This window comes from Chrysochloris asiatica, unplaced genomic scaffold (assembly GCF_000296735.1).
Source record: "Chrysochloris asiatica unplaced genomic scaffold, ChrAsi1.0 scaffold00409, whole genome shotgun sequence".
NCBI lineage: Eukaryota > Metazoa > Chordata > Mammalia > Afrosoricida > Chrysochloridae > Chrysochloris > Chrysochloris asiatica.
Window position 1 is genome coordinate 388,758 of NW_006408927.1, and position 21,855 is coordinate 410,612.

General features: G+C 55.2%; 2 protein-coding genes across 2 annotated transcripts; both read left to right on the forward strand.

Annotated features, from left to right (window-relative positions):
- Positions 1-552: 552 nt before the first annotated feature.
- On the forward strand, positions 553-5,285 carry MADCAM1 (mucosal vascular addressin cell adhesion molecule 1). The gene is made up of 6 exons (XM_006876727.1): positions 553-613; positions 1,084-1,353; positions 1,725-2,042; positions 3,497-3,508; positions 3,629-4,093; positions 5,164-5,285. Exons 1-6 carry the CDS (start codon positions 553-555, stop codon positions 5,283-5,285), a joined length of 1,248 nt encoding a protein of 415 aa, XP_006876789.1.
- A 1,346-nt stretch (positions 5,286-6,631) lies between these two features.
- Positions 6,632-16,267, forward strand: TPGS1 (tubulin polyglutamylase complex subunit 1). The gene is given in 3 exon segments (XM_006878354.1): positions 6,632-6,652; positions 6,654-7,006; positions 15,733-16,267. Coding segments are annotated over 3 exon segments (909 nt in total).
- The last annotated feature ends 5,588 nt before the right edge of the window (positions 16,268-21,855 follow it).

Consider the following 21,855-nt stretch of genomic DNA (forward strand, 5'->3'; position numbering starts at 1 on the left):
CCCAGGGCACCATCACCCCCGGGAGACCACCAGCCCAGGGCACCATCACCCCCGGGAGACCACCAGCCCAGGACATCTTAAACCTCCAGAAGACTTCCATCCTAGACTGTCCTCACACTAGGAGCCCCCAGCCCGCAGCGCGTCGGGACGCGGGACGGAGGCAGCGCTCTGCCGCCCCCTCCCGGTAGCTCAGGGAAGTGTAGGGCAGAATCTCCAGCCGACGGGGCGGGCGGGGGCGGCGGCAGCAGGGCCAAGATAGCTTTTCCATTCAGTTGACCTCGACAGTCACTCCTCTCCGGTCCCCATAAGTGACGCCTGGCGTCTGCCCAAGCTCTCCTCTCCCGGTCTGTTCTCTTAACCTCGACCCTGGGGTCCCACCCCACCTCTGGCTCCCAGGCCCAGCCTCCGGGTCGGGGGTCAGGCCGGGAAAGCCCCTCGGGAAACCCCCCCCACACCCGGAGCCAGGGGCGAAGCGGGCGGTGGGAAGAAGCCCGGAGCTCCACTATTTAAGCTCGTCCCCCGCAGGCGGCGGGACGAAGGAGGGCACGGAGCATGGAGCGGAATCTCACCGTCCTGTTATTCTTCTGCCTGGGGCTCTGGCCACAGGGCCACGGTGAGAGGGGGCAGGGGGCCCGAAAGGAAGGGGCTCGTCGGGGAGGGGGCGCTTAAAGAAGAAGATCTCAGTGGGGCTCAGACAGTAGAGGGAAAATAGGAGAGAGGAAAGGGCCCGGGTGGGGGAAGGGTCTAGAGAAGAGGGGCTTAAGAAAGAAGAGGGGCTTCAGCTATAGTAGGGATGTTGGTGGTGGTTATGTGCCGTGGAGTCGGTTCCGACTCATAGCGACCCTGTCCCGGGTTTCTGAGGCTGGAAATCTTTACGGGAGCAGAACGCCTGATCTTTCTTCCGCGGAACATCTGGTAGTTTCGAACTGCTGATCTTGAGGTTCGCAGCCCGATTCGTAACCACTACGTAGGGAAGGGGACTCAAAAACAGAGGATGTGTTTCAGGGTGATGAGGGCAGAGGCAGAGCTAGGATTGGACACTATGGCCTCCGTCGGGGCTGAGGACAGCCGTCTGACCCACAGGGCAGGTCCTGGAGGTGGATCCCCCGGGTTCCGAAGTGGCCGTGGCACTGGGCGGTTCGCAGCAGTTTACCTGCCGTCTAGCCTGCCCGGGCGGGGGCGCCTCGGTGCTGTGGCGGGGCCTGGATACCAGCCTGGGCAACGTGCAATCCGCCGCGGGCGTCAGCGTCCTGAGCGTGCGCAATGCCTCGCTGTCGGCCGCGGGAACCCGCGTGTGCCACGGCTCCTGCGGGAAATTCTCCAGGCAGCGCACCGTGCGGATCCTGGTGTACGGTGAGGCTGTCCCTGAGTGGTGCTCGGGTGAAAACGGACCCCTGGCTCCCATCTGCTGCCCAGTTCAAGGAACACCTCCGCCTAGGAGCCCACCCCTGTGGCCTGCCCCCACCCACCCAGCTCAAATACTGCCTACTCTAGAACCCACTGTCTCATCGCTGCACCCCCTACCTGTCTCCAGCCTCCCACCTCAAATCCACCCCGAGCTACCCAGAGCTGACCCTGCCTTCCCCTCTTTGTGTCCTCCCCACCTCAAGATTCTGCCCCAGGACCTTGGCATAACCTCTCCCTAGTCTTGTTCTCCAGCAACAGCCCCCCAGACGACCTGCCCTGAGTTCAGGCCCCACCAACCTGCTTTTCCCCCTCCACAGCCTTCCCGGACCAGCTAAGCATGTCCCCAAGGACCCTGGTGTCTGGGCGGGACCAGAAGGTGACGTGTACCGCCAACAATGTCACACCGAGGGACCCCGATTTTCTCTCCTTCTCCTTGTTCCTGGGGGCCCAGGAGCTTGAAGGGGCCCAGAGCCTGGGCCGGGAGGAGGAAGCCCAAGGAGATGAGGACCCCCTATTCCATGTGACGGAGACCTGGCTACTGCCACCCCTGGAGACCCCTTCCTCGCCCCTCCTAAACTGCACGGCCACCATGCGGCTGCCGGGCTTGGAGCTGAGTCGATACCAGGCCATCCCGAGTGAGTCTGGGGGTGCCCAGGGAGGGGCACAGCCATGGTTTGGGGGAGGAGGGGCTAGCTTGGGCCATTGGGGGTTTCAGTCTCCCCAGCTGGACTGGTCATAGGATCAGTGACGGGGAGCAGGTGGGGAGACCGAATTTTATCTTTAATCTGCCCTCTGGGGTAGCCAGAGTGATACATAGTACGTCATTCATTCGTTCAAACAATATTGACCCCACACCTACAACGTCCCATGCTCGGTGTGATCGCGTCCTCGCTCTGCGGCGGTCCACACACGCCTCCATGTGACCACCAGAGGGCGCCCGTGAGCACCAAGTGGGCCTGTCCCTGCCCCACCTCGCCAGTAAAAGTCCACAGGGCCACGCATAAACTGCCCAATCCCCTCCCTCCTCTCCCCTCCTCCCTCCTCTCCCCTCCTCCCTCTCCTCTGCTCACTCACTCTCTCCAGCCACACGGGCCTTCCCAACACCCACCAGGCACAGTCCACCTCAGGACCTTTGCACATGCCGTTCCCACTACTGGAACACTCATCCTCCAGATCGCCCCAGCCTGCCCTCACTTCCTCAGGTCTTTGCTCAAACGACCCCCTCTGAACTCCCTGTTTAAAGGGGAACACCCCTCCCACGTGTAGGCTAGCATACACATTCTTCTGTTTTATGGCTGGAGCGCAGGAGGATGGCAGACAGAACAGGGACAGACCAACTTGGTGCTCACGGGCGCCCTCTGGTGTCCTTCAGGAGGACAGAGCGTGGATAGAGGGCAGAGCCGTGGTTGGCCCCCACGGAGCATTGATAATTGGTGTCTTATCAGTGTTTCACATTTGTATGTTCTGTTTATTGTGCCACCCCCTGGTCACAGCAGTGTCCCCAGTAGCATCAACGGGGTCGGTCACTACATAGGCACCCAATGACTACTTGTGGAGTTAACTGACAAATGGAAACATTTATCACAGGTCTGATACACAGCACTTCTGTCTCTAAAGAAAACAACTCTTCTCCAACACCCCCCTTCATATTAATGCACTCAGGGGTACAGGCAAGGAGGTTCGCAGACAGTCAGAAAGAACTGGGAAACAGAGCAGGATTACTGCTGGGGTACAGAGGGTCTGGGGGGCACAGCTGGACAGGTCGAGCCCCTGACGGTTTCTCTACCCTCCTGGCTCCTCTTTTACATCTCTTGGTAGTCAAAGCCCCATCCCAGATCCTGAGGAGGCAGCATAGGAATCATCCCTACTTAGTAATTGAGGAAACTGAAGTTCAGAGAGATTCAGGACTTCAGCCCAATGCTGCCAAAACTGGGGGGCCTGAGGGGAGGACCTTGCCCCTGACCACTAGGGTCTCTGCCCTGGTGACTCACCCAAACAGTCCAGGGGAAGGATTGCAGAGGATTCTGTCCAAATAGACTGAGCAGGAGACGAGCCCCGGGCAGCAAGACATAGTCACCCTTTTTTCCAGTCCTGCACAGCCTGGTCACCCCGAAGAGCTCCGAACCAACCCCTCTGGAGCCCTCCACATTGGTCAGCCCAGGGACCCCCACAGCAACTACCCAGGGCCCCCCCACCACAGCCACCCTGGGGCCTCTCACCTCTACCTCTCTGGAGCCCCCTGCATCAACCACACCAGAGCCCCCCACCACAACTGCCTCAGGACCTCCCACCTCCACCTCTCTGGAGCCCCCTGCATCAACCACACCAGAGTCCCCCACCACAACTGCCCCAGGACCTCCCACGTCCACCTCTCTGGAGCCCCCTGCATCAACCACACCAGAGCCCACCACCCGCAGTCCCTGCCTCCCTGAGATCCTCCAGCCCTCGGCATTGGCTGAGAGAGAGGCACCTTGGGAGATCTTATGCAAGGTGACCTGTGGCCCACCAGGAGTGGTGGTCCGCTGGACCCAGGCCCCTGGTGGTCTGGAAGCCTACGAGCGGCACGAGGCAGGAGCTCAGGCTTGGCTGACCGTGAGACAGATTGCATGTGCTCCTGAAGGCTTGTTTCAGTGCCGTGTGGACCCAGGGGACAAGGTGGCCAGCCTGTACGTGATCCAGAGAAGCCGTGAGTTCTGGGGTCTGGGGAAGAGGATGTGTAAGGGCTGGAGTGTGTGTAAGTGCTGATAAGAAAATGACCTGCTCAGCCTCAGTGTCCCCAACCAAGCAGTGGTCCTGAGAATGGCCGACAGACAGATAGCTGTCACGTCCTTTGTCAATTCCTGGGACCATGTAGATTTCAGAGCACTTCATATACTCTAAATCTTAGCAACTACAACAACCAGTGGAATGAAAATAAGAGCAGGATGCAGCCACATACATGGTTACTAGAAATTCCAAAAATCGCTAAATTTTCTAGAAGCCATGTTCAAAAGACAAAGTAGAGAGACTCAGGTGTTGATCCTTCTGCTAATATAGTCAATTAAACCCAATCTATCGAAAACACAGTCATCTTGACATTACTACAAAAGAGGATTAACAAGAGGTTTGTGTTCTCGGTTCCTTTTCAAAATGAACCTTGCAAGTGTGGTGTGTAACAACACTTTCCAATCACAAGGGCCACCTTCTGGAACCTTCCTTCCGCCAAAATGTATAACATCATACATAATTATCAAATTAAAAATTAGCCTGCTCTATTTGGTCAAACTACCCCTGATCTGATGACTGGAACCACGGTTGCCTTGGTAGGACCAGACCAAATGATTTCACAGCTGGACATTCCCCACCCCCCGTTCTAAATGGTTAAGTCATGTGAAGCCCACGTGTGTCTGTTTGGACAGTTTAGTTTTAAACCAGAGTATCCTGTGCATTGTTCAAAAGAAAATCTGCAAAGTCTTTTGAGTAGCCAGGGGTTTTGTCAATTTCAGAGAAGTGTAACATGGGAAAGGAGCCCCTGGTAGCACAGTGGCTTAAGCTTACTGAGTGGTTGACAGTTCAAACCCAGCAGCCACTCCAGAGGAGAAAGACGAGGCAGTGTGGGTCTGTACAGATTTACAGTCTCGGAAACCCTGTCCCATGCAGCTGCTGAGTCAGAAGCCACTCGGTGGTAGTGGGTTTCTTGTCACGAGGTGGGTGAGCTGGGAAGCACTTTCTCCCTACGGTGAGGTGGTGAAGGCATTTCTCGTTGTTCCTCCCCAGCGCTCTGCCCCATGGTTGTGCAGCCACCTGCCACCCTGTGGACTGGGATTTTGGTGTTGGGACTGCTCCTCATGATGTTCCTTGGCTTCCGTCTGCGAAGGTGCTACCAGCGCTTGGGCTGAGGACCGAGCAGCCCAGCTTCCGATGGCAATCACGCCTCCAGTCCTGGCCTGCCTCTTTCTCAGCTCAGTTATGAACACAGGACATCTCCGTGGTCCTGGTTCCCACGAGGTCAACAGCCAGCCCTGTATTCTGATGTCTAAGGAAGTCCATCCTCAGTGGGCCAGAGCCGGGGAATAAAGGGCATTTGATCTGAACAACACTGAGCCCTGTCATAGTGTAAGGATGCTGACCCCTCCTTGAAGCTTTAGCTATTCCCTGCACAGAGGTCGGGGTGGACAAAGACGACACCTTGGCCGACTTGGCAAGGTCTAGGGGAGAAGGAGTCAGGAGAACATATAGGCTGTATTTCCCTGAATGACAGAACATTTAAAGGCCTAGGAGTTCCTCCAGAGGAATCAAGGAAGGGCATTTAGGGAGCAGCATGGGCAAAGTTCTGGTGAGGAACTGCAGATAATGCGCTGGACCGCAAGGTTGGCGGTTCAAACCCACCAGCCACTCCTCGGAAACAGGGTCGCTATGGGTCGGAACGAATTCAACGGCCCTGAACAATAACAATGGGCAAAGATACAGAGAAGGGGGGGCTAAGGTGGTGGGACAATGGCTGCAAATGAAGTCTGCAGAGGGAGGGCACTAGGGAGCTATGGAGGCCCTAGAACTGTGGAGGATTCAGTGTTAGAAAGATCCTTTTGGAGGTCAGAAAGGGAGGCAGCCTGAAACAAGAACTAGGAGGCATGAGGATTCATTAACTCATTCTTTCTGCTACGCTGGCTGGCTACGCTGGGGAGAGCCACCCGTCCAGAGGGTGAGAGAGACTTCAAAACCACCCTTAAGGTAGGAGTCCCGAGCAGTTGTCTAAACCAGCCTGGACCGGGGGAGGGCTTTCCCCAAGAGGTGAGCTAAAATTCATACGGGATGAGGGGGTAGTTTGACTTGGCTCAAAAGCTCAGAAATGAGACTCAAATGGATCTGGAGGCAGGGCGGCACTCAGTAGGCAGGCCGAAGTGGATGTTCGTACTCGGTCGAGGCCTCTGGTAACCAAGGAGACTGGTTGCTAAGAGACCGTTTCTCCGGAAGAACTCTCTGCCCACGACCAAGATGGCTAGCTATCCGGCTTCATTCCAGAAACCAAGCCTTCCTAAGCAGCCATTTTAGAGTCTGGCAAAATTTAATTCGAGGCCTAATCGAGGAGAATCAGTAAATATACGTAAAGAAAGAACAAGATGAAGAATATCAACTAGGACCTAGGGGAAAAAGTGGCCTCCACTTGCGACTTTTAGACTCTCCCAACGGGATCCCGACGTCCTCTGCCCCCAACCAAAATGGCGACTCAGGCGTAGTGCGGAATATGGCGGCGGTTCCGGTCTCGTTTGCCCTCAGCGAAGATGGCGGCAGTGGAGAAGCGGCGGCCGGCTGTGGCCCCGGTGGCCGGTATCACGGACAGCGGCCGGCCGGCCGTGTCTCAGGCGGCGGCAGTGGCCGAGAGTGAGGAGGACTTCTTGCGGCAGGTCGGCGTGACGGAGATGCTGCGCACGGCCCTGCTCAAAGTGCTGGAAGCGCGGCCCGAGGAGCCCATCGCCTTCCTGGCGCATTACTTCGAAAACATGGGCCTGCGCTCACCCGCAAACGGCGGCGCCGGCGAACCTCCCGGTCAGCTCCTGCTGCAACAGCAGCGCCTGGGCCGCGCCTTGTGGCACCTTCGCCTGGCTCATCACTCTCAGAGGTTCGGGACCGGCGATGGGTCTGGGTGGGTGCAGGCCACGGATGGACTCCGATTCCCAGCGTGCTCCGCGCTACTGCTCGGTCTCGGCCTGAGCGACGGAGCGCGGGTCATGCTGGGAATTGTAGTCAGTAGCTTTTCCCGGTCGCTGGCTGAAACTAGGGCGACGGCCTCCTACTGAGATGGAAATTGAGGTCTCCATGCGTGATCAGGTGCTCAGTGGTCCTAACCAGCTTCGCCTTCTCTTACGCCTTTTTGCAGATGCTGAATGTCCCTTTGCAGTGTATCCATTTTTGAAGGTCATTGAGCCCACAGACGACCTCTCCGAAGGTCGCAGACTAAGCTGTCCTAGCCTTCCTCTTTGCCTGGTAGCATCTCCTCCCATGCAGACAGAAAAATGAATATTTACAAGTCAGGGCTGTGAAGACAGAGCATCCCAATCAACCAATTCCCCTATTCAGATAGTTCCAACAGCCACTGGGGCTGTGATGGGGAGAGGTACCCATGGGCAGGAGGGGTGATCCCAGGTGGCCTGGCCTTCGTGATGCACAGCAGCCAGGCCTGGCCAGCAGGAGGCCCTGAAAATACAATGGCTTCTGTTAGAGCTGCGGAGGAGGTTGTTGTGAAGTGCCATCGAGTCAGTTCCGACCCATAGCGACCCTGGATAGGGTTTCCGAGGAGCAGCTGGTGAGCTTGAACTGCTAACCTTGCAGTTCAAACAGCTCTGCAGTCTGGCGCATTAACCCACAGTGCCATATCCGGATGCCCCCTCTGTGGTGGAGGGGGTGAGGGTGGGAATTACTGTGGATGTGGCTGAGAGCTGGAGGGTGGAGAAACAGTCCCGATGGTTCTGAGTCAGGGAAGGTGGTCAGGGAATTGGCGTGGAGGGAATGAACAGTTCGCATCCGCGTGGGGTGGGAAGAAAGGATTTGAAAGAAGAGAGTTGTGATTGGGTGTGGGTGGGCTGATGCTTTTATTTTAACTTTTGTGAATTTTTGTTTTTATTGAGATGGGTTGGGGAACGTCCATGCTAATTGTCCTGGGTTTGTTTTTTGTTTTTTTTAGTTTTTTACTTTTTCTTGATGCTACTACTCTTGTTGCTAAGAGCCTCTTCGGTTCCACTGCTAACTGGCTCCTCCTTGGGGGAAAGCTTCTTGCTTTTCTTTGGAACTGGACTAATGATTTGGAAGCAGAGCCATAGACAACAGGTTGTAGGAGGTGATTCCAATAGGATGGACTCCCAGGAGAAGGGGAGGAAGATGGGACCCGGGGAAGTAGGGCAGAGGATGGAGCCTTACTCCTTGATTCCCCCAGGGAATAAGGTCACCGAGGCATCCTGAGCCCCTGGGCCCCCAGAGCTGGAGGGTAGCCCTCAATAGAGAGTGGAAGGTGACAGAGAAGCTGAGGGAGGGAACCCCAACATCCCAACTACAGAGGTAAGGGAGCAGTGTACGCCCAAAAAAACACAAAGCTCGCAGCCAAATCTAGCCCAAGGGTTCCTTATCCTCAGATGCTCTAGACTGTCCTGTCCACTCCATGCCAGTAGCACCTCCCTTCAAGTCGTGAAAACGACATTGCCAGTGTCCCAAGTTGAGAACTCCTTGGTCAGGGGATTCCACTGACCGGCAAGAGACTCTGCATCCCTTAATCATCTGACCTCCTGACCACCTAAGATACTGCCCACATTGAAACTTACGACACTGAGTGGACAAGAGAGATGAGGGAAATCCCAGAATCTAGAGGGTCCCCCTGTTTTACATCATCTAACCTCTTTACAATATTAAAGAGTAAACATGTCAGCTTGAGGACTAAGGTGCCCTGCCCCTGACTCAAGCCATGGTATTTTCAGTAACCTCATATGCATATGAAAGCTGGACAGCGAATAAGGAAGACCGTAGAAGAATTGATGCTTTTGAGTTATGGTGTTGGAGGAGAATATTGAAAGTGCCAGGGGCTGCCAAAAGAACCAACAGATCTGTGTTGGAAGAAGTGCAGCCAGAGTGCTCCTTGGAGACCAGGATGGCCAAACTTCATCTCTCATACTTCAGACATACTGTCAGGAGGGACCAGTCGCTGGAGAAGGATATCATGTTTGGTAAAGTAGATCAGCAAAAAAGAGGAAGACCCGCAACAAGATGGATTGGCACAGTGGCAGCATCAGTGGGTTCAAGCGTGGCAACAATTGTAAGGTTGGCCCAGGAGCGGGCAGTGTTTCGTTCTGCTGTGCGGTGGGTCGCTATGAGTCAGTACTGACTCGATGGCACCTGACAACAACAACCCATCAGGAATTTATCCTGGTGTTGTTGTTAAGTGCCATCGAGTCGGTTCCGACCCATAGCAACCCTGTGCAGGTTTCTGAGGCTGTAAATCTTTACGGGAGCAGAAAGCCTCATCTTTTTCCCATGGAGCGGCTGGTAGTTTCGAACTGCTGACCTTGCGGTTAGCAGCCCGATTTGTAACCACTACGCTACTGTTGTTGTTATGTGCCGTGGAGTCGGTTCCGACTCATAGCGCTACTACAGCTGTACAATGAGCACTGGACTGCTAACAGGAAGGTCGGTGGCTAAAACGCACCAGCCACTCCATGGAAACCCTATAGGGGGGTCGCTGTAAGTCAGAATCCACTCGACTGCACTTAATGACGACAACAACAACAAAAAACAAGCCCCGCCTTCAAGGCAATTGCAGCTCATAGCTACCCTGGCATATGGCGTGCGAGTGTGCGAGCGTGCATGCGAGCGTGCGTGCGTGCGCTTCCCGGTAATTAATGCAGGCATTCTCACTGCTTCCACAGGTTCTGCTGACACGAATTGGAGCCTTCTCTAGGGTGGGGCCCTTCCTGAGCACTGCGGGGTGTTGAGTAGCCTCCCTGGCCTCCACCCACAAGATGCCACGTTGTGCCAACCACACTTGTCTGCAGACATCTCCAAGTGTCCCCCAGGGGGCAGCATTGTCCCCGGGTTGAGAATCCCTGGGTTAGTGTGAAAAGCAAGTCTTCTGTCCCTCCCTGGAGACAGTCCATAAATATCTCCTGTTTGCTTCTCTAGCAAGTGCTCACACACTTTGCAGAGTGCTCGGCATAGGCACTGACACATACAGGGCCTTCGCCAAGTGCCCAGTCCCCACCTCACAGACCCTGCAGTCCCCGGCCCCACCTCGGAGCAGAGCTGACTCACGTCCGGATCTCATCTCTCCCTCTGATTCAGCAGATGGCATGGGTGTCTTTTCAGGGTGGGGACCCAGTGAGGACCCAGGGCGGCAGCTCTCCTGTTCTTCTTGCCCTACCTCCCCCTTGACCCTGACCTGACTATAACCCTCCCTTGGTGTATGTTGATAGGTGCCTTTGAGTCCGTTCCCACTTCAATGAAACACTATCGGTTCCTACAGCGTCCTCACAGTTGTTTCCACGGCCAGTCCATCTCGCTGGGGGGCTTCCTCTTTATCCTCACAATTGTTTCCACGGCCAGTCCATCTCATTGGGGGTCTTCCTCTTTTTCTCTGACCCTCCACCTTACCAAACATGATCTCCTTCTCCAGTGACTGGTCCCTCCTGACAATATGTCCGAAGTATGAGAGATGAAGTTTGGTCATCCTGTCCTCCAAGGAGCACTCTGGCTGCACTTCTTCCAACACAGATCTGTTGGTTCTTTTGGCGGTCCATGGTACTTTTAATATTCTCCTCCAACATCATAACTCAAATGCATCAATTCTGTGGTCTTCCTTATTCACTGTCCAGCTTTCACATGCATATGAGGTTATTATTGAAAATACCATGGCTTGGGTCAGACACACCTTAGTTCCCAGCTGACACCTTTGCCCTTCAACACTTTAAAAAGGTCGTTTGATTTCTTGACTGCTGCTTCCACGGCTTCTGGTATGGCACTGTAGGATAAGCACTCGACCAGGAGGTGGTTTAAACCTCAAATTTGGTGGTTCAAACTTACCAGTTGCTCCTCAGAAACTTTATACAAGGTCACTATAAGTCAGAATCAATTCAAAGGCACTTAACAACACCAAAGCTTCCCTGAATATTGATTGTTGGATTGAAGCAAAATGAAGTCTTTAGTAACTTCAATCTGCTCTCCATTTATCATGATGTTATTGACTGGTCCCGTGGTGAGGATTTCTGTTTTCTTCATGGCGGCTAGATGACAGCCCTCGTCCTAGCCTGTGTTAGCACCTGGCAAGAGCTCCATTCTTCTGCCCTGGCCTGGCTCCTGAGGTGGCGGTGCCTGGAGCCTCATTCTCCTGCCAAGGACATGGAGGGGCAGGGACTGCTGTGGTCACAGCCAGAAGGCACAGCGGAAACCGGGGGTGGGTCCTAGTCACAGAAGGCCCTCAGTGAAGAAGGGGAGCCTCTCTCTCCTGGAACGCCACCTCAGGGAGGAAGGAGCTGGTGGGAAGAAATTGATTGGGTCTCAAGAGGGAACAGTCACTGGAGAAGGATATCATGTTTGGTGAGGTGGAGGGTCAGAGAAAAAGAGAAGGCCCCCAGCGAGATGGATTGGCGAAGTGGCAGCATCAATGGGCTCAAGCGTGGCAACAGTAGTGTGGTTGGCACAGGATCGGGCAGTGTTTCGTTCTGCTGTGCATAGAGTCGCTATGGGTCAGTACTGACCCAATGGCACCTATCAACAACAACATGGAGTTCTTGGGAGTCCTGGTGTGGTGCAGTGGGTTAATGCGCTGGACTGCAAAGTTGGTTTGAAGCTCAATTTGCTTTCAAGCTCACTAGCTGCTCCTTGAAAACCCTAGATAGGGTTGCTATGGGTCGGAACTGACGCTACTTGACAGCACTTAACAACCACATGGGGTTCTGGTGTGGTTGTTGTTGTTGTTGTCTGGTGCCATCGAGTCGGAACCGACTCATAGCGACCCCATGCACAGCAGAACGAAACAATGCTCTGGTGTGGTGGTACCGGGTAATGCGCTGGACTGCAAGGTCAGTGTGAACCACAAGGTCACGGCTCAAACCCACCAGCTCTTCCTTGGAAACTCTATAGACAGGGTCATTATGAATCGTAACCGACTGGCCAGCACTTAACAACAACAACAGCTGGACTGCTGGAGTCTGGGTGTGGTGCTGTAGGATGGACACGGGACTGAAAGGTTGGTTTGAACGGAAAGGCCAGTAGTTCAAATTCACCAGCAGCGCCTCAGGATAAATGGCGTAACAACTAGCCGCAAGCCTGGGTGGCTGTAACACAACAGAGAGCAGCCGAGTGTGCACTCACACAGTCAACGGGGGTGGACGTCCCCAAAGGGAGAGATGGCTCTGAGAACCTCCACCGGAACCGGACCTCACATCACATTTCCGTGGCCAAACAAATCACGTGGTTCTGCCTAGCTTCAAAAAAGTGGAGACATGCCCAGAGGAGGAAGAGAGCTGGAGGGGTGTGTGAGGTACAGGGGGCGGAGTCACCCTCATGTCCTGGAGTTCCGGCCCCTGTGTGGTCTCCCCATCAAATGGAGTGGCCCTGCGTATCCAAGAGAAGCTGCAGAGAAGACTGGATGGTGCGCTGTGGGGGAAGCCAGCCGCCTTGTCAACAAGGAGCTCAGGATGTCCCGGAGAGGCACTGCAGGGGGAGGAACTGAGGCCTCTGGCCGCCAGCTGGCCCCAACCTGCCAGCATGTGAGGAGCCACCTTGGACACGAGCCTGCAGATAACACAGGCACGGCCAGCATCCCGGCAGCCGCCTCTTGAGACCCCTAAGCCAGACCACCCAGCCAGCCACTCAATTCCTGCCACACGGGCCATGTAACACGACAGATTTTTGTGGCTACTTTTCATAGCTGGATTTTAGGTGAATTGATTACACAGCAAGAGAGTGATTCCCTCCCCCACTTATCCTCATGAAATGGGGTCAAAACCCAACTGACTGCAAAGGACTCTGAGGAAACAGCAGTGCAGTGATTGGCAATAAACCCGGCAAAGATGGAGTGGATGTCCACTGAGGTCTCAGGCCACCCCCGGCACCATCCCAGCTTCAGAGGCCTCAGCACAGCGCCCGGCAGAGAGTAAGGGTCTGGTGGAAAGGATCTTTAAAAGTCACCAAGAAAAAGACTTTACTACAGCCAGCTGTGCCGAGAGAAGTAAATCCCAACTGGGAGAGACCCAGGTTACCGACCTCCGGTCCCTGGGCCTGTTGCCTCGTTTTCTTGTTGTTAGGTGCCATCGAGTTGGTACCGACTCATAGTGACCCTAGGCACAGCAGAACGAAACACTGCCTGATCCTGGGCCAACCTCACTACCGTTGCCACGCTTGAGGCCATCGATGCTGCCACTTGGCTAATCCATCTCTCTGGGGGTCTTCCTCTTTGTCTCTGACCCTCCACCATATCAAACATGATATCCTTCTCTATTAACTGGTCCCTCCTGACAACATGTCCGAAGCATGAGAGATGACGTTTGGCCATCCTGGCCTCCAAGGAGCACTCTGGCTGCACTTCTTCCAACACAGATCTGTTGGTTCCTTTGGCAGTCCATGGCACTTTCAATATTCTCCTCCAACATCATAACTCAAAGGCATCAATTCTTCTATGATCTTCCTTATTCACTGTCCAGCTTTCGCTAACATATGAGGTTATTGAAAACACCATGGCTTGGGTCAGGTGCACCTTAGTCCCCAAGCGTCAGTTTTTCAACACTTTAAAAAGGTCCTGTGCAGCAGATTTGCCCAGTGCAATACGTCGTCTAATCTCTTGACTGCTGCTTCCATGAGTGTGGATGGTTGATCCAAGAAGAATGAAGTCCTTGACAACTTCAATCTTTTCTCCATTGATAAGAATGTTGTTTATTGGTCCAATGTTGAGGATTTTCGTTTTCTTGACATTGAGACGCAATCCATACTGAAGGGCGTTAATCTGCAGGGCCCCTGTGGATACCTTCTGTACACTCTGAGATGACAGCAGCCAGGGTTTACTAAATACCCACTGCACACTGTCCAGTGCCTACTGGACGCCCACTGAGTGCCCACTGCCAGTCAGCCAATGTTTACCAACCCCCACAGCACAGCAGCCAGCAGCCAGTGGACACCGGCTCTGCCCCACTGAGCGTCAGCTCTGCCCCTGCTCAAGTCCTGCTCAGCTGCCCTGAACCTTCATTGTGCCAGCCCGGGAAAGGTGAGGGAAGGCCCAGCTCACACTAGAGGCAGGTTGGTGTGCCCTATGGGACACCCTCCTCACCACCCAGCCAGTCTCCCCCCAAAAACCAACACAGCAAAGCCACTACCATCAAGTCTACCCAGAATCTACCCTGAAGGACAGAGTGGGACCTCTCCTTGTGTTTCCGAGATGGTCAGTCTTGATGGGAACAGACCACCTTATCTTTCTCCCAAGGAGTTGGTTTCAAACCACTGACCTTGCAGTTAGCAGCCCACTACTTAATCCACAGAGTCACCAGGACTCCTGATCTGCCATCGAGTCGATTCTGACTCATAGTAACCCTGTTTATAGGGTTTCCAAGGAGTGGCTGCTGGGTTTGAACTGCTGATCTTGCAGTTAGCATTCCAGTGCTGATCCTAGAGTGCCACACCAAGACTCCAAAGAGGATGGCTATAGGCCATGGGCTGGCCCCATGCTCTCAGGAATCCTTGGCCTGCCCTGAGCCTTGGTTTCCCCACACATCATAGTAGCAATAGTAACAGGGCCCACGAGTCTGCCTGCCGCTGCGGTTGTCATTAGTGGTGGCCATGTGAGGACTTGGGGGATAGCAGACCTGCCACTGACAGATGTCTGTGAACTGATGGAGCAGACCACTTATGAGCGCCTATGGCATTGTGGGTTAAGGTGGGACTGCAAAGCCGGTTTCAACTGCAAGGTTGGCGGTTCAAGCTCACCAGTCACTCCTCAGAAGCCCTATACAAGGTCACCATGGGTCGGAACCAACTCGACGACACTTAACAGCAACTTTGTGTTATAAGGAGCTCAGGTTACAAGTTGGGCTGCTAACCACAAAGGTAAGCAGTTCTACCAGCTGATCCACAGGAGAAAGATGAGGCTTTCTGCTCCCATAAAGATATACAACCTCGGAAACCCTGTACAGGGTCATTATGATTCGGAATCGACTCCACAGCCACCTAACCACCAGCCACCACCGCTGTGTGTCTTGATGCTGGAGAAGGATATTAAAAGGACTGTGTAACTGCCAGAGAACAAACAAATCTGTGTTGGAAGAAGCTCCTTAGAAGCCAGGATGGCCAGACTTGGTCTTTTGTCCTCTGGACATGTTGTCAGGAGGGACCAGTCCCTGCAGAAAGACCCCTAAGGAGATGGATTGGCCCAATGGCAGCAGCATTGGGTTCAAGTGTAACAGTGATTGTGAGGTGGCCCAGCATCAGGTAGTGTTTCATTCTGTTGTGCATCGGGTCGCTATGAGTCGGAGCCCACTCTCGGCGCACCTCGCACATCACCGCGCACATCACCATTGTTCATCCGGCAGTGTTCCGAACGATGACGGAGACAAATACACTCACTGCCAACTGGGCTACCGTCCTGGGGGGAGGCACGTGTAAGAAGTCGGATAACCGCGGTGCAGACTAATAGAGGAAGAAACGGGCTGGGGGTGGGTGGGTAGATAGAGGTACCCTAGAGAGATGACGTTTGAGCTGAGACCTCAGGGATGGGCCAAAAGGGAAAGGTCCTGAGGCCTGGCTGGGGTTGGGGGCTCAAGGTGGCACCAGCCCCGCCCATACCCATTCTTTCCAATGCCCTCCTCCCCCTCCCCACAGGACCGCCTTTAACAACAACGTCAGCGTGGCCTATGAGTGCCTGAGCGCGGGTGGACGCAAGAAGAGGCCAGGGTTGGACGGGCGCACCTACAGCGAGCTGCTTAAGCGCATCTGCCGGGACGGCGACGCTCCAGAGGAGGTGGTGGCGCCACTGTTGCGTAAGATCCAGTGCCGGGACCACGAGGCCGTGCCGCTAGGCGTCTTCCGCTCCGGCATGCGCACCTGCTTTGTGCTTCTGGAGTTCGTGGCGCGGGCTAGCGCCCTGTACCGGCTGCTCGAAGACCCGGAGCTGGCTGCGGTCGACCGCCGCCTGGGCCAAGCCGTGCTGGACACGCTGGAGGGCGCGCTGCAGGACGGAGACGAGGCAGCGCCTGCGCGCTACCTTGAGGCTGGCTCGCGTCTTGGGCCCGACAACCTGGCGCTGGCCATGGACCGCGCCGTGGTGGCCCGGCGTCCGGGCGTCCCCATGTTGCTTGAGGAGTTCCTGGAGAAGGCAGCCGCCCTCTTCATCGCCAAGGTTAAGCCCGTAGGCTGAACCCCCTCTCAGCTCTGTCGGCCATCACCTGGAGGTCCTGACCCCCGGAACAGTTCACCTGCTTAGGGAGGGGTGTTCTGCATGGGGGGCTGCCCACCCCCAGACTGATATCACCACTCCCGAGGGGGAGGCTGAGCCTCAGGAACTGCCCCTACCCCACACTCCTGACTCTGCCCGACCCATAGGCTTCCTCCGCGGCAGTAATAAACCTTCCCCAGGTCAGCCCTACCGTGTGTGTGTGTGCGGGCGCCCTCCCCAGACCCGGTCCCTGGAGTTGTCAGGGGGCAGGTACCGCGGGGTCCCAGAGGAGGTCAGTCAGCCGCTGGCCCCACGCCACCAGCCACCCCGAGAGCCCCGGCGCCCCAACCCACCATGCCCAAGCAGCTCCTGGCTGCACCTGTTTCCCTAACTGAGCTGGTGAGGAGGGTGGTGAGTGAGAGCCGACACCGGAACCCTCGCGAGGCCTCTGTGAGGAAGCTGTTTCCCCACCTCCTTTTGCAGATGGGGGAACCGAGGTCCTGGGGTGGAAGGGTCACACTGCCAGCAAGCCAGCCCCCATTTCCCTCCTCCCCAACCCATAAACTTCATCCAGTGATGACGGAGACCGCCCCACCTCCCGCATGTGCGGTGCCTTCCCAAGGCACCTGTCTACTGCCGCCCGTCTACTTTGACCCATACTAGCCCTGTAAGGCCCCTCCTTTCCTGCATCCACACACTCTTGCCCCCAGGGTGCCCCCAAGTCCCCTGCAGGTTTCTTGGATTCCCAGCTTCTCCCTCTCACATCTTAGGGGGGCCCACAGCTGCCATTGCCGCCTGGTGGCCAATTTTCTCAAGTTCAACTCTCAGGCCTGGCCGGGCCCTCCTCCAGCCCAGGATGCCACCTGCCTCCTGAGGACCCCTCAAGACCCCCACAAGACAGCTTCAGGCAGCCCTGATTCTAGGCTCCTCTTCAGTTTCCGGATTCCAGGAAGGTGGCCTGAGTGTCTCCTGTGAATCTCACATCAACACTTTTGAGCCCACCATCAGCCTAGCCAATCAGCATTTCTGGGCTGCAGTGATTGGTTGGGGATCAAGCATGTGACGCCCAGACAGCCAATAAGACAGCTCTGGGACTCTCTGAGGGCAGGCTGAGTGGCAGAAGTAGACGGACCCGCCTGGAGTTCTGGGACCATGTTCCCCCAGGACCTGTGAAGGAGTCTGTTCTCAGGAGAGATGAGCTGGGAGCCTCCCCAGCTGCTTTGCTGGGCGTCTTAGGGTGGCGCTGTGGGTTAATGCGTCAGACTGCAAAGCCATTTGAACGGCAAGGTCGGCGGTTCAAGCTCACCAGCTGCTCCTAGGAAAGCCTATACAGGGTCGCTATGGGTCGGAATTGAATCGAGGGCACTTAACAACATCCCTGTCACAATGGCATGGGGGCAGCGTTTGACCTCCAAACCTCAGCCTCAGAGCTGCCCAAGGCTGACCCCTGCGAGGTGGAGGACAGAGGTGACCCCACCTCCAATTTGTTACCTATTCTGGCACCACTCATTCCTCCCACAGCGCTCTACTCCTCTGTTGAGTGGCCACACTAAACTCACAAAACCATATAAAGCTCACTTTATTAGGAAAAAAGAGGCTACAATTCAGGAGCTGAAGCGTTCAGGATGCATTTCTTGAAGCAGGACACCTTCTTCCTCAGCTGTCTCTACAGACACATCGCTCTGGCCCTTCACCTCTCGGCTCCACACCCCCTTTGCCTCTGCCCTGTTTGGGTAATATCAAAGCTCTTTTAGGCCTGCCCATAAATGCCCAGAGGTACCTCACCCATAAGCCTCGTCCCAAAGTCTCTCAGCTCTAACTCTAGGTTGGCAGACCTAGCTCCTCACATCCCTGATTAAATGACGTAGGCACCCCACTCCACTAGCAAGCCTCCTGCCCCCCACTTTCTCACTCAGTGGACCTCGAAGCATGTGCCCATCTCGTGGCTCTGCTGCCACCATTCCTGGTTCTTGTCACCTCCAGTATCACATCTCCATCTCCTGAATCGAGGAGGTTCACCACAGGGATCTTGGGTCCAAAGACTTTACCCCTGACTTGTCTTTCTTGATGCTAGTTAGAGCCCCCCTTTCTCCTGAGATGGCTCATTGTAAACGGAGCAGAATGGCACAACTGACCAATGCCCACATTAGGGTTCCATACTATTTGCACTGGACTGTGAACCACAAGGTTGGTGGTTCAAGCCCACCAACTGCTCCACGGGAGAAAGATGAGGCTTTCTGTTCCCACAAAGATTTATAGCTTCGGGATGTGAGGGCGATCTGGCTGCGACATCTGTCACCCCATTGATCGCCAGGGTTGATTCAGCTGATCTGGCTGGTAAGTGGGTGTCCCCTTCCTCTCTCACTGCTCCATGCGCGTCCCTCCCGAAGCTGAAGAGGATGACCGTCCCCAATAGAGGAGAGGACCATCCTTCGGTCAAGGGTATACAAGTAGCTGCGCTCCCCTGCTAGAACCTCCAAACAAGCTCTCAAGATTCATAGCTTCAAAAACCTGTATAGGGTCACTATGAGTCAGAAGTGATTCAACAGCATTTAACAAGGATCCCTCCCATGGTGTGAGGCTGTAGGTAAGCACTGGGCTGCTAGCCATAAGGTCGGTGGCTTAAACCACTAACCAACCACCCCTTGGAAGCCCTACAAGGTCACTATGAGTCAGAACTGACTCAACTGCACTTAACACCCTTAAAGAGTGCCATGCACCCTATTTACATAATCAGTAAACTAGCCAATCACTTTGGTGTACCACAGCTCTTATTTGCATAGTCCTACTCAAGTGTTGGAATCCTGGTGTGGCTCTGTGGGTTAATGCACCAGACTACAAAGCTGTTTGAACTGTAAGGTCGGTGGTTCAAGCTCACCAGCTGCTCCTCAGGAACCCTATACAGGGTTGCTATGGGTCAAAATCGACCCAACAGCACTTAACAACAACAACAACCCAATCATAGAAGGCCTGCTGAGATGCTGTGCACTGGACTGCAAGGTCAGTTTGAACCATATAAGGCAGGCAGTTTAAAACCACAAACCAATCCTTGGAAACCCTATACAGGGTCACTGTGAGTTGGAAAAGGCTCGATAGTATTTAGCAACAACCATCCAATCATTGAAAGGAGCCGTGGTGGTGCAGTGGATTAGGTGCTGGACTGCCAACCTCACAAGCAGTTGAAATCTACTTGGTGACCCGGGGTGGGGTGGGGCATTGTTTTTTATGAACTCAGTCATTTGTTGGGAGTTCCAAACCCTATGGTTAGAAAGTTACAAGATACAATTCACAGCAAGGCGGTCCCCTCCCTCACTCAGGCCCAGGCATACTGGCCTTCGGATGCTCTCAGGGCACTCCTACTTCAGGGTCTTTGCCTACTGTTCCCTTACCCTGTAACACAGTTCCTTCAGACCCTCCTCCATGCCCGTCTGCTCAATGACTCTTCCTCACAGACACCTGCAGTCTACAGTCAGCCTTCGGGACCCTTACAGAACTGTCACCCTTCTTTCCTGAGTAACAGTCATCAATGCCTGTTGGTTTCCTTGCTTTTCTCACTGGGCTCACCTGTCTCTGAGAGAGGAGGGGATTTTGTGTACTTGTTTTATAGTTCCTGCTCCATACCTCCAAAGATGTGGGAAGGAGGAAGGCTGATTCTTGGGAAATCTCATGGGAGTTTGCCAACAGGCCTAAGTACTTAAATGTAGCTCTAACTTGAAGCTTGCTCCCAAAGGGAACCAAGCTAAGAGTCAGAGACGCAAGTGCCTGGCAAAGGGTGATAGCCAGAGAGTTCCCATAACCAAGACCCACATCTTACAGCAAGGAGACCTCCAGCAGCAAAGGCCAGTACCGCTCTGCCCAAGGCCTCCCCACCCCCTACCTCTGACACTTGGATTTCATTTTCCCAGACAGATTCGCCTGCCTGTCCCCAGCTGGGACGCCTGACTCATGAGACCAGAAGTGTTGATGCAGCTGTGGGCAGTCCAAGACAGCTGCCAGCGGGGCGGGGACACACCACACCCCCTCTCTGGGACAGGTGTGGACAGATGCAGACCAGGTCAGCACAGCTGACGCTCATGAGCAACTGGCCACGCTGGGAGGAGGCCAGGTTAGAGCTCAGCCCCAGGGATGGGGAAAAGTCAGATGTCAGAACTCCGTGTGATGTCAGGGTTCAGCCATGTCGGGGTGCGAGGTAGCGGGGTGAGGGGCACAGCCAGGGTTCAGGCCTTGGCTAAGGTCAGGGTTCAGCCATGTGGGGGCAGGGCGGCTCAGCTGGGTCAGGGCCCAAGCCAAGATTGGGAGGGAGTCTAAGATTAGGGCTCATCAGGAGTCACAAGTCAATTTAAGGTCAGGACTCAGCAGGGGTTGAATTTGGTTGAGTGTTGTTAGGGTTCAGGCTCTGCCACGGTCATAACTCAGTCTAGGGTCAGAGTTCAGATGGGGCCAGGGCTCAGGGTAGCTGGGATTGGACTCAGTCTAGGGGTGGGTGCTGAGCTCAAGGTTGGGGGTAAACCAGAACCAGGACTGTCCAGGGTCAAGCACTGAATCGGTAATTATTGATCGGATGGTCAATGTTGTTAAGTGCCGGCGAGTCGGCACCCACTCATAGCGATCCTGTATGGCGTTTCTCAGGAGCTGCTGGTGAGCTTGAACCGCTGACCTCGTGGAGGTGGGCTTTTTCCGCTCCCAACATGACTATGAGGGGCAGCTTCACCAGTCACCCCAGCGGCTCATCAAACTGGATGAGAATGTGAACAGGACGCCTGGACAGTCAGCCTTTCCATCTGCCCCAGTAGCGGGAAACTGAGGCATGCCCCGCCCTCACTTTCTTCTTGGCCAAGGCCACCCTGTAGGAGATTAGGGGGCCCACTTCCCTATTTTCAGTTGGAGAAACTGAGGTTGGAGATGGTGTGGCCATCGCGACACACAGCATCATCAGGCACGGCTCAAGCGTGAGCCTCAGCCGCTCCCTCTCCCTGTCCGCTCATTCCAAGCGTGGGACCCTCCCAGCAAATTAACGCCTAGTCCCGCCAGGCTCCGCCCCCTGCTGGGACGTCACAAAAAAGGCCCCCCAAAGCTGAGCGGGCTAGGTGGGCCGGCGTAGCCCAGCCCTGCCCGCCTCCCCGTGCACAGACGTCCGGGGGTGTTCGTCCGAACCGGAGGCGCGAAGGATCCAGGCGTGGGGAGCGCCCAGGTGCCTGCGCGCTCGGACCCCTCCCTCCCGTCGGCCGCGCGAGGCGCGCGCGAGGCGGGGCCAGGGAGGGGGGACTCAGCTTCCCGGCGTGCCCCGCGGGCGGGCGCGCAAGCGCGATCCGGGATCGGCCGCAACGCGCAAGCGTCCACCAGGGGCTCATAGTGACCCTAGGCACAGCAGAACGAAACACTGCCTGATCCTGGGCCAACCTCATAATTATGGCCACACTTGAGCCCATTGATGCTGTCACTTTGCCAATCCATCTCGCTTGGGGGTCTTCCTCTTTTTCTCTGACCCTCCACCTTACCAAACATGATCTCCTTCTCCAGTGACTGGTCCCTCCTGACAATATGTCCGAAGTATGAGAGATGAAGTTTGG